The sequence below is a fragment of the Nerophis ophidion genome, linkage group LG07 (genome assembly GCF_033978795.1).
Source record: "Nerophis ophidion isolate RoL-2023_Sa linkage group LG07, RoL_Noph_v1.0, whole genome shotgun sequence".
NCBI lineage: Eukaryota > Metazoa > Chordata > Actinopteri > Syngnathiformes > Syngnathidae > Nerophis > Nerophis ophidion.
This window is the reverse complement of record NC_084617.1, coordinates 27,511,449-27,529,150: the sequence shown is the minus strand read 5'-3', so window position 1 is coordinate 27,529,150 and position 17,702 is coordinate 27,511,449. Positions and strand designations below refer to the sequence as shown.

At 39.6% G+C, this 17,702-nt stretch overlaps 1 protein-coding gene across 5 annotated transcripts in view; it reads left to right on the top strand.

The window, feature by feature from the left end:
• Positions 1-17,702, top strand: part of epn2 (epsin 2) — a 69,130-nt gene that overhangs the window by 15,921 nt on the left and 35,507 nt on the right. For all 5 annotated transcript variants that reach the window (XM_061905842.1, XM_061905843.1, XM_061905839.1 and 2 more), the window contains exons 2-3: positions 5,301-5,998; positions 15,260-15,414. In XM_061905842.1, the coding sequence (XP_061761826.1) occupies positions 5,568-5,998; positions 15,260-15,414 (586 nt within the window). In that variant the 5' untranslated portion in view covers positions 5,301-5,567. The remainder of the gene's footprint in view (positions 1-5,300; positions 5,999-15,259; positions 15,415-17,702) is intronic.

Below are 17,702 nucleotides of genomic sequence, written 5' to 3'. Positions count from 1 at the left end.
CCATATCTTTAGGTGGCAGCCGGTAGCTAATTGCTTTGTAAATGTCGGAAACAACGGGAGGCAGTGTGCAGGTAAAGAGGTGTCTAATGCTTACACCAAAAATATACAATAAGTGAGTGCCCCTAAGAAAAGGCATTGAAGCTTAGGGAAGGCTATGCAGAATGAAACTAAAACTGAACTGGCTACAAAGTAAACGAAAACAGAATGCTGGACGACAGCAAAGACTTACTGTGGAACAAAGACGGCGTCCACAAAGTACATCCGAACATGACATGACAGTAAACAATGTCCCCACAAAGAAGGATAAAAACAACTGAAATATTCTTTATTGCTAAAACAAAGTAGATGCGGGAAATATCACTCAAAGGAATACATGAAACTGCTACCGGAAAATAACAAAAAAAGAGAAAAAAGCCACCAAAATAGGAGCGCAAGACAAGAACTAAAACACTACACAGGAAAATAGCAAAAAACTCAAAATAAGTCACAGCGTGGTGTGACAGGTGGTGACAGTACACCTAGTTTAAGACAAGAGCTATAGTGATGCATGGTTGGTTATGGTTTGAAGTCATATCCAACAATTGCGACAATAACTTTTTACTGTGAACTGAGTTTCGTTTTGTGGTGTGCCTACGGATTTTTTTAACGCAAAAATGTGCTTTGGCTCAAAAAAGTTGAAAAACACTGCCCTAAAGTACCAAAATAATATATTTTATTAGCCCAATGTAGATTTATGTTGCTTGTACATTGTACTTTAATACCCAACAACATTTAATCAATTTAGAAATGGTGTCAAACAAGTGTTTTCTTCTTACCTCTGCCAGGCGGAGCCAAATGGCCAAGTAGTGCTGGACTGAAAAGGTGCTAGCAAACGATCAATCAAAGTTTATTTATACAGCCCTTAATCACAAGTGCCTCAAAGGGCTGCACAATCCTCAACCGCATCCCCTGATCGGAACCCACATCCGAGCAAGGAAAAACTCAAAAGCTCAAAATGGGGAAAAATAAGAAACATTGAGAAGGGGCCACAGAGGTAGTGACCCCTCTTCTGGGTGACTGGCTCCAATGGATGCCAAGTGGGTACAAGTATTGCAAGTTATGCATGATAATGTGAGAGTCCAGTCCATTGGAGGCAAGTAGAGGATTTGTCAGAGGTCTACATCCAGGTCATAAAGAAGTGGTTCGCTCCGAGTCTCGACTTAGAACAGCTAGTGTCTTCTCCAAACTGGTACTTCTCCAGGGATTGTACGAGGCCACCTGTTAACCTTCTCATGCCGGAGAGGTGGGCAAAAAAGAGAAGCGGCAGGTCAACTGTCTAATTAAAGGCTTGAGTATATAGATTAGTTTTAAGGTTGGACTTAAATGCTTCTAATGAGGTAGAATCTCTTACGGTAGCACATTGCAAAGTACTTGAGGCCGAGCAGAAAACTTTCTGGAGGCTGCAGACGTTTGCGGGCTCTGTGAATCACTAATAACCCGGTGTTTTTGAAATATATATTCCTGTAAGGAACATAGGGTACAATACAATCCGCAAGATAAGATGGTGCTAAACTGTTTAATATTTTGTAGGTAAGTAATAAAACACTAAAACCTAAGTGTATCAGGAGCCAGTGCAGGTGAGCCAGTAAAGGCGTAACGCCAACCAACTTTCTTGTTCTTGTCTAAAGATTAGCAGCCGCGTTTTGTTTACCAACTGTAGTCTATTAATGCTGGTCATTGGGTAAGTAAGTACATTTTATTTATAAAGTGCTTTTTACAGATAAAAACACAGAGCTGTACAAAACATAGGTGAAGTAAAACAACAATTCACTTAAAACAACAGGCGCAACATCATAAAAACAAAAAAAAACAAAAATATATAGTTAAAAGTTGCATTAACAAAAAGCTTTACTAAAAAGAGAAGTTTTCAAATGTTTCTTAAAATTGTCAACACAGTCAATTGGGAGAAGCGAAAATAATATTTTACACTAATCAAGGTAGTGGTGGACCAAAAAAGACAACTTCTAGCGATTTTACGAAGATGATAGAAGGCTGTTTTAGTAAGACTCTTAATGTGTGACTCAAACCACAGCGAGTTGGTTTGAAAATAGTACCGACATTTTTCACCGAGTCCCTTTGTACGATTTCTTTTTTTTATTTCAATGTGGTTTTCTGAAACAAGTGTCTGTGTCCAGCAGGGCCAACATTTCTGTTTTCTTAGCGTTACAATGCAGTAAGTTGCTGGAAGACACGCCTCCAGGTAACTACAATGTGGCGCGTTGGTCAGCTTTAGAGACACATAAGATTGGCTGTCATCAGCATAATAGTGAAAGCTAGGTTGTAAGTTCAAACCCCGAGTCATAACAAAGACAATAAAAATGGGCCCCATTACCTCCCTGCTTGACACTCAGCATCAAGCGTTGGAATTGGGGGTTGAATCACAAATAATTATTTCCGGGCTTGACTACCGCTGCTGCTCACTGCTCCCCTCACCTCCCAGGGGGTAATCAAGGGTGATGAGTCAAATGCAGAGAGTAATTTCGCCACACCCAGTGTGTGTGTAAGAATCATGGCAACTTTACTTTTTAACTTAACACGGTATTTGCTTATGATGTCACATAGCGGCATCATCATGCTACGGGGTGCACGGCCAACCACAGAACCCCTGTCTTGATGGACATGTGAGTTCATCTGGAACTGCAACCTGCTGTTTCTGGATGTTTCCTATTATTGTAATGGCAGGAGTCTGATTTTCTGACCTAGTCGTCGAGAGTCGATATTTTATTCACACATTAACACACATTCCTCTGCTCAGACTTGCTGCTAAGTGAGCTCGGCACAAGGAAGACCTTAAGGAAACGGGTCCGGCTGTGTTTTGTGGTGGGGGTTGTTCCGGGGTGTAAAGGGGGGTGCGGGGGATTGCGGTGGACAAGACAGACTCTTCTCTCTTCCTCCTGTCTGCAGCCAGTGAATAGGTGATTATTGCAGCAGATGTGTGATTAGGTCTCAGCCGTATTCATGGGGGTGAGGGAACGTTCGGGGTGGGTTGCTCCACGGGAGTCACACTTTACTGGCATTAAGTGAATGTACGTTGTTTTCGTATTCCCTGAGCATTCTCACTCATCCTCGTTTCCTCTCCAGCTGTCCCTCTGTGGCACGGCTAAGCAGGAAGCCCCCATGAATCCCAACATCCAAAAGCTGTTTTTTCCCTCCAAGTCTGAAAATGTAAACCTCTGAATGCACCGCACTCTCCCTACACCGTTGGCGCCATCAGCATGCCGGTACAAGTTCAGTGCACTGATGATATTACCGGATAGGACATGTCATCATGCGCCTATTGAATGTTAGGTAGAACAAAAGTGCTCAGTTGAAGTCTATACCGTGATCTATCCTGTCAACTGAGCCCTAGGTAATCCTGTGTTTTGTACAACACACATACGCAAGGAGAGAGGACTGAGTCATCACAATTATTCTAAATAGCATTGAGTTTGTTTTGGGTTCCATAGCCCCAGGCTTTATGGACTCTAGCTATTGCTGCCCCACTTTTTGGACGCTTTCTGGTCCCAACCACAAACACACCTACTGAGCTTTGGGCCATTGAGAAAGCCTGGAGAATTGCACCATCACACATCTATCACTGTCAAATAGGGCTGGGCGATATCGCCTTTTTTAAATACCGTGATATTTTTAGGCCATATCGTGATTTATGATATATTTCTCAGTATTTTGCCTTAGCCTTGAATGAACACTGGATACATATAATCACAGCAATTTGGTGATTCTATGTGTCTACATTAAAACATTCTTGTTCATACTGCACTAATATATGCTACTTTTAAACTTTGATGCAGAGAAGGAAATCACAACTAAGTCAATTTACCAAAACTGTAATTATTAAAGTTATTAGCAGGTGACTTTTCAAATGATTCTACATATTAGCAGTAATGCTACTTTTGGTAGCAACGCTTGTGCCCCACACATGACAAATTAAAGTTGTCTATTCGACATATTCCCGCTTGAAGCCGAACCACCGCCAGACAATGGACCCCGTGCTGTTGTTCTTGGGAATTAATTCTTCCTTCATTTGTAACGAGATTCACACCTTCTTTCTCTTGCAACAACCCGCTAGCATCACAGCTAACGTTAGCCACGCCGCTACCTCTCTGCTGGGCGAGGGCGTGTACGTATGTGACGTATGACATGACAGTATGTGACGTATGTAAGAATGTGCGCCTGCTTGTCTGTGAGAAGGAGACACAGGAAAGAGCGAGGAGGGCCTGTAGTGTAATGCCCACAGCTAAAAACAACTGCGTGAGAACATCTACTCGAATATTACGATATAGTCATTTTCTATATGGCACAGAGACAAACCCGCGATTTATATCGTATATCGATATATCGCCCAGCCCTACTGTCAACACAATACCTTATATTGTGTGATTAATGCCCCAAACTCGCTTTAAACCACTTTTACAAATTATGGAAGATCTGTTTTTAATGGCTTGACTTAGATTCACCGCTATTGAAACATTCACTGTATAACTCGTTATTGATGCTGCTTTACATTTGTATTTTTTGTTGCTATTTGAATGGAGTTGTAATATATTATTTTTTTAATATAGTATATGGTAAAAGGCTGCTCTGGCTTCAAAATGCAGTCTTTTGTATGAATAAAATCTGTTTAGCCTCTGAAAAAAGCAAGGGCTGGGCGACATGGCAGAAAACTATCATGATGTAAGTGTTTTATATCGGTCAATATGGATATTTATTGATTTTTTTGTATGACCTAAGAAAGGTAAGGACCAGGGGAAAAATAATTTCAACATAAATAATTGTATTTGTAATGTAACCTTCCTCTGATTTTAATCCCCTCAAGCTATCTAGGCAGAAAGTTAAGGAAATGTCAACATAAGCATGGAAAAAACAAACAATGTAAACAAAATTGTAAAATTATTGGACACTTAACAAGTTCCTAAAATGAAGGTGCAAAAATAAGAAATATGTAAGAAATGCTTCATAAGGTGTAACAAAATAGTGCAAAATGTAAATATGGAGAAACCTGCAGACTATTTTTTTGCAGGTTTAGGAGAAGAAGTTACAGCTGTGCTCTAAAGGGTGAGCGTTGCTAAGGTGGTGTGGTATTAGCGGTCTTGCCTTGCATCATTTACAGACCACGTTGGTCTGACTTTGGTCCCTTAGAAAAAATCAATGAAAATGTTTTATTGCCCATCCCTACAGTCGGGACTTTACGGTTCAGCTAATCAAAAATGTAACGTGATGTCTGTCAACTTGTTCATTGACCTTTGTTTTGTACATCCTAGGTAATGGCATGGTCCAAAGTACTGCCGGCACTTGGCGTGTGGAGATGGTTTTAACAGACGTTCTGGAGGACTCAGGAACACTGCACTGGCCTGGAGAAGCCTCATAAACCCCTTATCCGGCACACACTTTTCTAGACAAGGATTTTTGGTCCCACGCGCTGTGAGAAAGGACACAGACTCCTCATCTGTAGCTGGAATACACAAAGTTGTTCCCCTCTGTGAGCTTCCCTTGTTTGTCATCCCGTGTGTCCCACCTCAACTGCCACAATGCCAAGCTCCACCATCCGTCGGCAGATGAAGAACATGGTGAACAACTACTCTGACGCAGAGAAGAAGGTCCGAGAGGCCACTTCCAACGACCCCTGGGGGCCCTCCTCCTCACTGATGTCCGAAATTGCAGACTTGACCTACAACGTGGTGGCCTTCAGCGAGATCATGAGTATGATCTGGAGACGGCTCAATGACCACGGCAAGAACTGGCGCCATGTCTACAAAGCGCTCACCCTGCTCGACTACCTGATCAAGACGGGTTCAGAGCGCGTGGCGTTGCAATGCAAGGAGAACATCTTTGCCATCCAGACGCTGAAGGACTTCCAGTACATTGACCGCGACGGAAAGGACCAGGGCATCAATGTGAGGGAGAAGAGCAAGCAGCTGGTGGTCCTTCTCAAAGACGAAGACCGTCTCAAAGGAGAGAGGTAAGCAGACAAGGATGTTTAATTAATCAGTCCTAAATTATTAAGAATATTATAGTTAATGAACTCAAAGATATAGTATTTTTGTGCATCCAATCAGGGTTTTATGTCCCTGATTCTAATCATCCATGAGAGAGATTGTCCGATACCAATCACATACACTATATTGCCAAAAGTATTTGGCCACTTTCTTTTACTCACATATGAACTTGAAGTGCCATCCCATGGAATTGTCCAAAATGTTTTGGTATCCTGGAGCATTCAAAGTTCCTTTCACTGGAGCTAAGGGGCTAAGCCCAACTTTTGAAAAAAAAAAAAAAAAAACCCCACACCATAATTCCTCCTCTACCAAATTTGACACTCAGCAGAATGCAGTCTGAAATGTACCATTCTCTTGGCAACCTCCAATCCCAGACTGGTCCATCAGATTGCCAGATGGAAAAGCTTGATTAATCACTCCAGAGAAGGCGTCTCTACTGCTCTAGAGACCAGTGGCGACGTATTTTACAGCACTGCATCCCACGCTTTGCATTGGACTTGGTGATGTATGGCTTAGATAAGCTGCTCGGCCATGGAAACTCATTCCATGAAGCTCTTTGTGTACTGTACGTGGGCTAATTGGAAGGTCACATGAAGTTTGGAGTTTTGTAAAAACTGACAGTATTCACTTAAGAGCGACCCACTCTTTCATAATTGTTTGTAGAAACAGTATACATGCCTAAGTGCTTGATTTTATACACCGGGCCAAGTGATTAGGACAGCTGATTCTCATCATTTGGATGGGTGGCCAAATACTTTTGGTAATATAGTGTATATTAACATTTTCTTATGGTCTCTGCTCTTTACAGTTTAACAATATCAACGCAATATTTAAGGTAGTAGTGTTGGCGTAAACACACCTTTTGTGTCTTTTTTCCCCCTTTAAACCAGAAAGGACGCACATTTCCGTAAGCCTTTGCTTGTTTTGTTATTTTATCGATTATCGCTTCCTGCCGGTATTTTGTTGGCACTTGAGGACCGGCACGTCCCTCTCTCCCGCTCTCTCTGGCCAGGAGAGCGAGGACGCACCTGGGCGCTGACGGCGGAAGCAAGTGCGCTGACACAAAGACAATGTCCGTGTCATGACTTGGAGAAGATACCTGGGTCAAATTTCCGTCCCCGTTTTTATTGGTTGTCTTCAAAGTAATGAATTTACCGTTATAATTTCTTAGATTTTGATTCGCCGGAAGTTTTATCAATGACAAACACTGTCTCTGTTTGCACTCGGACAACTTTTCCACAAGGAGCTGTCAAAAGAAAGACTTCATGTTAAACACTAAGGTGAGTGTAGAGTCAACCTTTTTAACTTTATCCTGTGCCATATCTCCAGTAAATGACTTGTTTTAGTCTTTGTGAGTCCATGGAAACCTTACTTTTATCTCGCGCTGAATCAACATAGTTTGAGGATGGAGACAGTCTAGCTGTTAGCTTCAAGCTAACCAGCACCCGACCAGACTCCTCCACCTCAAAAACATACTTTGCAGGTCAACAAACGAGGCAAATATGTGCTATTTGGAGTATTAATGTGCGAGCAGTGTTGATGTGCGAGTGTTCAAAAGGAGTATCTTGGAGAAGTGGCTGACAAGTCACGCTGACAGTGACGTTATCACTGTTACTGTTTACTGAAGCAGAGATGCTGACTGTGTGTTATGATAAACGCACATGCGTCGCCAGGCTCTGAATTTTATCCATAGACTCATCAGATTCAGTTTTTTATTATCCGTAGCAGGGGTGTCAAAAGTGTGGCCCGGGTGCCATTTGCGGCCCGCAGCTAATCTTTTAAAGGCCTACAGCACATTCTAAAAATACTATTAACATAAACAAAAACATAACAAAAGTGGAATAAAAAAGCTTACAGGTGAAATGTAATTTCGAAAAAGTTGCAATGTTGACTAATCAAACAAAGCTGTTTTGTTTCTTTAAAACTGTCATTGCTCAAAACATAATATTGAATCAAAATCAATGTTTTTATGAATTATTTACCTATCCAAGGCTCCGATCACTTCACATCAAATATTCCACTTTGAAAAATATTTTTGTGGAAGATTTAGCATATTTTTGTTTGCCATAAAAACATGTAGTTTTTTTTGACAAAAAAGGCAGAAAACTAACACAAACAGAATTGACCGATAGATCGGAAGTTGATGAATGTTTATTACTGAATAAATAAATAAATAAATAATAAATACATTTTTCCAAAACACAATATACAACAGGATAATGCATACATTTATCATTTGTTTTCAAAACAGTTACAAAAAAGTGGGTCGCCAAAAATTTACTCTGGGACCCAATTTTTATGACTTAATGGGGTCCCAGGCCTTTTGAAAATTCCTAGAGCCAACACTGAGTAGTTCCTAATTGTTTGATCAAAACGAGTCCGTAATACACAATAACTTAAAAGTAAAACAACTTCATACTTTCATTTAAACCCTTTGGTTTTTACCCTCAAAGCTCTCCTGTGTCCAGTAAAATATTCCCTGAATTTGTACAAAACCCAAAACCAGTGAAGTTGGCACATTGTGTAAATCATAAATAAAAACAGAATACAATGATTTGCAAATCCTTTTCAACCTATATTCAATTGAATAGACTGCAAAGACAAGATATTTAATGTTCCGACCTTATTTTTTGCAAATATTAGCTCATTTTAAATTTGATGCCAGCTGCATGTTTCAAAAAAGCAGGCACAAGTGGCATAAAGGACTAAGAAAGTTGAGTAATGCTCATCAAACACTTATTTTGGAACATTCGACAGGGGAACAGGCTAGTTGGGAACAGGTGGGTGCCATGATTGGGTATAAAAGCAGCTTCCATGAGATGCTCAGTCTTTCACAAACAAGGATGGGGCATAATCAAATTGTCCAACAGTTTAAGAACAACATTTCTCAACGAGCTATTGCAAGCATTTGAGGGATTTCACCATCTACGGTCCGTAATATAATCAAAAAATTAAAGAGAATCTGGAAAAAATCCCTGCAAGTTAGCGTAAATGCCCATGACCTTCAATCCCTCAGGCGGTATTACATCAAAAAGCGACATCGGTGTGTAAAGAATATAACCACATGGGCTCAGGAACACTTTAGAAAACCACTGTCAGTAACTACAGTTTGTCGCTACATCTGTAAATGTAAGTTAAAACTCTACTATGCAAAGCCTAAGCCATTTATAAACAACACCCACAAATGCCGCTGGCATCGCTGGGCCTGGTTCATCTAAGATGGACTGATGCAAAGTGGTTAAGTGTTCTGTGGCCTGACGAGTCCGCATTTCAAATTGTTTTTAGAACCCGTGGACGTTGAGTCTTCCGGACTGTTCTCGGCGCAAAGTTCAAAAGCCATCATCTGTGATGGTATGGGGGTGTATTAATGCCCAAAGTATGGGTAACTTACACATCAGTGAAGGCATCATTAATGCTGAAAGGAGGAGCAACATATGATGCCATCCAAGCAACGTCTTTTTCATGGACGCCCCTGCTTATTTCAGCAAGACAATGCCAAGCCACATTCTGCACATGTTACAACAGCGTGGCTTCGTAGTAAGAGAGTGTGGTTACTTGACTGGCCTGCCTGTAGTCCAGACCTGTCTCCCATTGAAAATGTGTGGCGCATTATGAAGCCTATTGTACCACAATGGAAACCCCAGACTGTTGAACAACTTAAGCTGTACATCAAGCAGGAATGGGAAATAATTCCACATGAAAAGCTTCAAAAATTGGTCTCCTCAGTTCCGAAACCTTTACTGGGTGTTGTTAAAAGGAAAGGCCATGTAACACAGTGGTAAAAATGCTCCTGTGACAACTTTTTTGCAATGTTTTGCTGCCATTACATTTTTAAATATCTTGTCTTTGCAGTCAATTCAATTGAATATAAGTTGAAAAGTATTCGCAAATCATTGTATTCTGTTTTTATTTACCATTTATACAACGTGCCAACTTCGCTGGTTTTGGGTTTTGTAAAAGTGCAGGCCGTGTAGATTTCTGTGGAAGTCATCAACCAAATCCATTTTGTGGTGCATATATGCCCACTCACTGTACGTTGATTTGCAACGAATGCATGAATATCATTTATATTTCCGATCTAAAGTGTTCACTTACAGCACAGACTAGGGATGGAACAGTTTATGAAGAAAAATGCTAACCGTTCTGGTGACCTGTCACAGTTCAGAACACGTGTCGGTTGTATCACGTTTGTTCTTTTTTCATCGTGTTACTCATCAGTTTGGCGTTTGTATGAGTATTTCTGACAATAAGCGTGCACATGTTGATGTGTGAGAACCTGGGAAGGAAAGTTGTACAAGTGTGATACAAAGGTCCGAGTGTCCGGCAAAATGCATTACTTTTTGTTGAGTGTTTATTATGTGGATACAAAAAGGCCAGATTTTTGTGTTTGTTCTTATTCAATGGTCATTGCTTTTGGAGTCCTTTTTAAGCTTTATTTTACAAGTTATCTTTGTGTAATGTTGGTGGGATAAATGTAGGGATGCAAAGATGAATCAATTAAATAATCTATTGAAAAAAGCTTTGATTCACACTCTGTTGCTTCAATTAATCTTTTTTGTGTTTAACTAAATAAAATGTATTGATTCCGGATCGCTTTACATATGCAAACATAGTGTGGCAGCAAACAGCGGATTAAAAAAAAATATATATATTAATACACACATGTCAAAAGTGCAATTTCAATGTTGATGATGTGTATTTACCTAAAAAGAATGAAGGTTGTGGCAAGCAGAAAAATTGTTGTTTTTGAACTTCTTTCCCTAAAATAGGGATATGATTAAATAAGATTTGCTTCTTCCTACTTTTCAACAAAAAAAATTTGAATATGTAAATGGTTATATTTTATTTATTTATTTATTTTACAAACAGACATAGTTGTGTATTTCATTATTGTTTATTTTGTTAATATCAAAGTCTGTTCTAGGTAATCCCTAGAAGCGCACAATTTATCAACAGGGACCCACAGTTAAAATATACATCATCATATAATATACAAAATACAATACGATAAATTTTTAAATCTACCCACCAAATATCCATTTACAATTTCATTTATAAATAAAAAAAGGAATCTTTAAAAATCCACCAAATCAGTCTCAATATCCTATTATTCAATTTGATTAAAAGGTTGCCTCTTGAAGATAGATAGATAGATAGATCTTAGATAATCTCATCATACATACATAAGCCAAGACCAAAATTATGCGACTAATGTGAATTCCTCAACCATAAACGGTGTGTTAAAGTACTAAGCATAACGTCACAATACATTTACCGTATTTTTCGGAGTGTAAGTCGCTCCGGAGTATAAGTCGCACCTGGCAAAAATGCATAATAATGAAGGGAAAAAATATATATAAATTGCACTGGAGTATAAATCGCATTTTTAGGGAAATTTATTTGATAAAACCCTACACCAAGAATAGACATTTGAAAATTTAAAATAAATAAACAATAGTGAACAACAGGCTGAATAAGTGTACGTTATAGGACGCATAAATAACCAACTGAGAAGGTACCTGGTATGTTAACGTAACATATTATGGTAAGAGTCATTCAAATAACTATAACATATAGAACATGCTATACGTTTACCAAACAATCTGTCACTCCTAATCGCTAAATCCCATTAAATCTTATACGTTTAGTCTCTTACGTGAATGAGTTAAATAATATTACATGATATTTTATGGTAATGTGTTAATAATTTCACACATAAGTCGCTCCTGAGTATAAGTCACACTCCTGGCCAAACTATGAAAAAAACTGCGACTTATAGTCCTAAAATACGGTACATTTACTGTACAAACATTTATATACATATTCTGTACATATACATACACTCATGCACATAAGCACATTTCATCAAACATATATTAACGTTGTTGCCCTAGGGTAAACTGGGTAACACATGACACACTGACAAAGCTTAACCTATTGTTACTATAACAATCTACAAGATTAATACAGGTTGCCTCCCTCTCTTCCCCTCCATCTTTCGCTATTCCTTTTTTATTTATTTATTTATTTTTTTAAAAATCTTTAGTTATCATTATGTATCTGTATTGTTGCATTTGAAACACTGTATTGTTGATTATTGAGGTACACTATTGATATTGTTCAGGATCAATAGCGCTTTTTCTATTGGTATTTGTATTGCTCCAGTTGTAGTGTAAAAATGCTCATTGTCATTTTTATATTATTAATTATTTCGCTAACTGCTTCTTTGCTATCACTTTTACGATCATATTTGTCCATATCGTATGTCCTGGTGTTGTTCTATTGTTGTTCGTTTTGTCTCTCTGTCTAATCCCCTCTTATCCCCACAATTTCCCCCTCTGTCTTCCTTTTTACTCTTTCTATCCCCTCCTGCTACGGTCCGGCCGCACCAAATTATAATATAAAACCATTTATTAAAGTCAAATTCAAATAAGGCAACAAGAGAAGTTTCCTACACTTCTCTTTTGTAAAGTAAATCTGAACAGCTTATATGGGCATCTACATCTACGATACAACTTGCCTGAAAAGCTGGACAGGACAAAAAAATAAGAAAAAAAGTTTAAAGAATTTGATTCTTTTATAAAGCTATCAATCTCATTCCAGGGCTTCTGCGGGCTATACTAAAGCTTGTACACTTTTGATGATTTTTCCCTTTTAATAAAGGTTTACTTCTAATGTTATATCTATGAGAAGTAGTGGTCACTGGAATTGAGCTGGCAGAGTCTAGGATTTAATCTATATACTATGTTATCCATAATACAAACACCGTGGAATCTGTGGAATAAATTGTGTGATGTAATACATTGTGACCACATTCCTGTTTTAAATAAACTTCAACCATAATTACCATAACCATTAGGCTCAAAATGTGTTTTATCCGATTACTTAATCGAACAAAATCATCCATCCATCTATTTCCTACCGCTTATTCCCTTTGGGGTGGCGGGGGGCGCTGGTGCCTATCTCAGCTACAATCGGGCGAAAGGCGGCGTACACCCTGGACAAGTCGTCACCTCATCGCAGTGATCGAACAAAATAATTGGTATATTACCAATGTAATCAACAGCTTCAGCCCTAGATATAGGTTTTTCTGGGGTATTGAAAAGAACAACAGTGTACACTGAAGCGAAACCGTGGATTTTGTGAAACGTTCCAGACGAGTGAATAAAATGAAGTCTCTGAGCCTTGCAAAGTGAGCATGTCAACAAGTCTGGGCCCTAGCACAAATCAGTAGACTGGACTTAATGTTGTTACACTAAGCTGGAAAAAACAATCTTAAACCAGGTTCAAACTGTCATCGAGCAACGGCAGTAAAGATGAAATATATAACAATCTTGCAATGAAAGATTGGCTGCAAAAGATAGCGAGTGGTGTCAGAAATGTCCTTGAATCATCTCAGCGTCTCAAGCTGCCGCTTTGCTTTCTGCCTGCCAACCAACCAATGGGAACACACCGCTAAATGACGTGAGGAGCACCGCATCCATAGTCACTCTCACAACACAAAGGACACACAGGAGAACGGATGGAAGCAAATGTGCATTTTAATCTGTAATGACAAAGGTGTGTTGAGGTCATGCTGGCTGGAAAAGGCTGTTTATGGAAACCAGTAAATCATCTTACAGGATTGCAAAAACTATACAAATTGTACACGATCGACCTGATATTACAGGCTTTTGCATTTCATTGAGACTTGGAGCCACGTTTTCTTTTTATTTCAATTAAATGAGGCACTTTGTGTTTATGTTTTAGAAGCTGTACAAGATAACTGTGGCAAACACTTTTTGATAACGGGTTATTTATTTAAAAAAAACAACAATGTTCAATTATACATTTTCAGCCAGCAGTTAGTTCATTTGTTTTAAATTTGAACCTGGAGTTTCCAAACTTTTTGACTGGTTAGCTAGATTAGGCTTAAAAAAATTTGGCCGGGGCCCGAAAGCCGTCTGCATGCAAAGTGTGTGTGTGAGTGTGCATGCAAGATGTATTATTACAGGAATATAATTAATTGGTTATTAAGAGTATGTGAAAATTTGACCGGTAGCTTGTTTACTCTCCTGACGATCTCCTTAAGTTTTTTTAATCAATCCGAACTAGCAAGTATTTAAAAAAGGGCCAAACATAGATAAGTATGGAGTGTTTTGCATATTTCCTAGTAATGGATTTTTTGAATGATGATTGGACATTTGCTGTAATTTCCACAAAGTTCAATGAGCAGGATATGTTATGTATCACCATGTTTGTGTTGATTGATTTTTTTTTAATTTTTTTATGCACTGTGATTAGGGAAGGTTGTTTGGATTGGGCCATACAAGTACATGCTGTGAACATAATCACTTTGATTTACATTTAATGGCCTCCGATCTGAGTTAATTTTGTTGGCCAACAGATGGCGGAAAAATGGCTACTATCTGACCGCTGACTATTACATGAAAACACAGCGCCCAGCCAAATTGCTAATTGGAATTGTGCCGTCTCTTGGGCCAAATTGAAGATACTGACAGGCCGTAGTTTGGACACCCCTGTTCTCAACCAACCATCTATCCATCCATCCATCCATTTTCAACCGCTTATTCCCTTTGGGGTCGCTGGGGGTGCTGGTGCCTATCTCAGCTACAATCGGGCGGAAGGCGGGTACACACTGGACAAGTCGCCACCTCATCGCAGGGCCAACACAGATAGACAGACAACATTCACACTCACATTCCCACACTAGGCCCAATTTAGTGTTGCCAATCAATCTATCCCCAGGTGCATGTCTTTGGAAGTGGGGGGAAGCTGGAGTACCCGGAGGGAACCCACGCATTCACAGAGAGGACACAGTCGCTTCATTTTTCTACCATTTGTTCCAGTGCTGAACGCTTTTTTTTTTTGACAGCCTCTATATTGTTATGTGATGTACAACCATGAAATCAGATGACACTCATTTATTCATAGCAGTGACATCTGTGTGAGCAATTAAATTTATTTAGGCCCTTGTTATGCAGCATCTCGATTTCAAGTGGGATCCCAGCTTCTTTTGTAATGCAAACATTTGGAATGTGGTTTCTGTAGCCAATTAGACTGGCGCCCTGTATCATGTTATAATTCGCATCTCACATTTAACAAATCATTTTTCTAAGTTTTTCCAAGAGGAAAATGTGCAACTCTGATAACATTGATGATAATCTCACCATCCTAAGAACCATGAGCTATTTTACAAAGTTTGCTGTGTTTTGTCTTGCAAGGTCTCAGGCTTTGAAGACTAAAGAGCGCATGGCCCAAGTGTCCACGGGGAGTACTCAGATGGGCTTTGGTCGTGGCTCATCCCAGCCCAACCTCTCCACTTCCTACAGTGAAGAGTACGGGAGGTCAGAGGGCTCGCCTGCCTCCTACCATGGCTGTGAGTACCAATAAAGCACTCCTCCCATATGTAATTAATTCTTTACATTTCTGTTATAGTCCAGCATCCTCAGATCTACTCCTAGTGCTGGACGATATGGAAAAAAAATGAATTACACGATATATATAACTTAGATTTATATCGCGCTTTTCTTGACACTCAAAGCGCTCACAGAGAAGTGGAACTCAACATTCATTCACACCTGGTGGTGGTAAGCTACATCAGTAGCCGCAGCTGCCCTGGGGTAGACTGACAGAAGCGTGGTTGCCAGTTTGCGCCTACGGCCCCTCAGACCATCACCTATCATTCATTCACCAGTGTGAGCGGCACCGGGGGAAAAAGGTGAAGTGTCCTGCCCAAGGACACAACGGCAGCGATTTTTTGGATGTCAATAGGTGGGAAGCGAACCTGCAACCCTCAGGTTTCTGGCTGGCCACTCTACCCACTACGCCATGCCGCCCCTTATAAAGATATGGATCATTTTATATCACGATAACGATATACCACGATATAGCGATGGTACGCTTTCAGTTCTATGAAAAATTTAACATTAATGACCACTTACCTTTTTCCTCACTTCATTTGCAAGTGAAATAAAGAAATACATTTGGTATAGCAAACAACAATACCTACAAAACAAATTTTTAAGTTTTTAAAACACATTTTTTAAAGTTTTTTAAAGTTTTACAAGTATTCAAGTTTCTCTGAACTGCAGTCAGAACGCTATATCTTAACTTAAAATAAACAAATACTACTGGTATCAGATGTAAACAATTTCAATAAAAAATCTTAAAAGTGCACGTCTCTGGCATCAATAACGTTAGCCTTGATTGCAGTCAGAACAGTAGTAGATCACAATTATTAATAATTTAATAGTTTAAATTAACAATAATTAATTCAAACTAATACTTTTGGTTTATCAGGTGTAAACAGTTGCAGTGTTTGGAATCATTAACCTTAATAGAATAGGTTGGTTGTGTTAGCGTCGGGCGACAGAACACTTTTGTTGCTTACTTTGCATATGACCGTTTTCTGCTCTGAATCCGTCGCTTTGAAACGAAACCTTAATTTAACATGTTGTTTTTTGCTGCTTCAACACAGCCTAATAAACACAGAAAAAGTAAAAGTAAAATTCCTTAGTTGTTAACTGTAGGTCAATAATGCTGGTCTTTCTCTCCGACAGACAGGGCTTTGTTGTCCGTTTGATGTGGGGCCCACACACACACACGCACGCACAAACACCGAACAGTGAGCTAACGTTACGCTAAAACCTAATTGGTCTTCACTTCAAGGATTGCGAGCGGGCTGAGCTACCGCTTATCTTTCTAGAACGTTAACCGGCTTATAGTGATGTTATTAGTAGTTGAATTGTAGGGGACTGAGAGGTGTTTATTATAATTTGGGGAGAGTCCGCTGCCATACCATGAATTGAATAACGTGGACCCGACCTTAAACAAGTTGAAAAAGTCATTTGGGTGTTACCATTTAGTGGTCAATTGTACGGAATATGTACTGTACTGTGCAATCTACTAAAAAAAGTTTCAATCAATCACTCATTAAATGCTTACCTCCTAAACACCTTTCTGCTCACCACACCGCAGGAGCACTAACTCAATGCGCTCTGAATACGCACTGCTGATCGGCTGTTACCGCCGATGGTTTTGTGGGTGGGACAAGGCTGGGTACTGCAGAGACGTAAGGAAAGAGGCAGTACGAAGCAGAGCAGCTTATTAAGACATTAGTTTAGGTGGTGGCCCTTTGTTGTTAAGGCAGCCGCCTTAACAACAAAGTGCTGCTGGAAACACAGCAAAAAATTACTGAATGTGCTATTATTGTTGTTGTTACTATGAATCATCTGATGGCACAAGCCTTACTGATAAAATACAGCCTTTACGAATCATCTGAAGGCACGAGCCCGAAGGATAAAATACAGCCCATCGCTTGAAACGATAAAAATAGAAATGGCACGATAGACATTTTTCTATCGTGCCCACAATATATATCGTCATATCGCCTAGCACTACATACTCCTGCATTTATTTTTTGTATAGTTTTAGTACAGGAGTTGCAATAGAAGAGGCATCGTCATGGACCAACTAGCTGCGGAGGCTAGCTCTCCAATCAGCTAAACAGACTCAATAACTCCACGATGTGTTCATCGAGGCGCACTGGCTAGAATTTGTTTTGACCTTTTTTTTTTATGCATGGACCTATTGTGCAGTCCCTCCACTATTCAATTTCAACCAATCCCTGCGAATTATGTACAACATTATAATTCGTCCAATGTC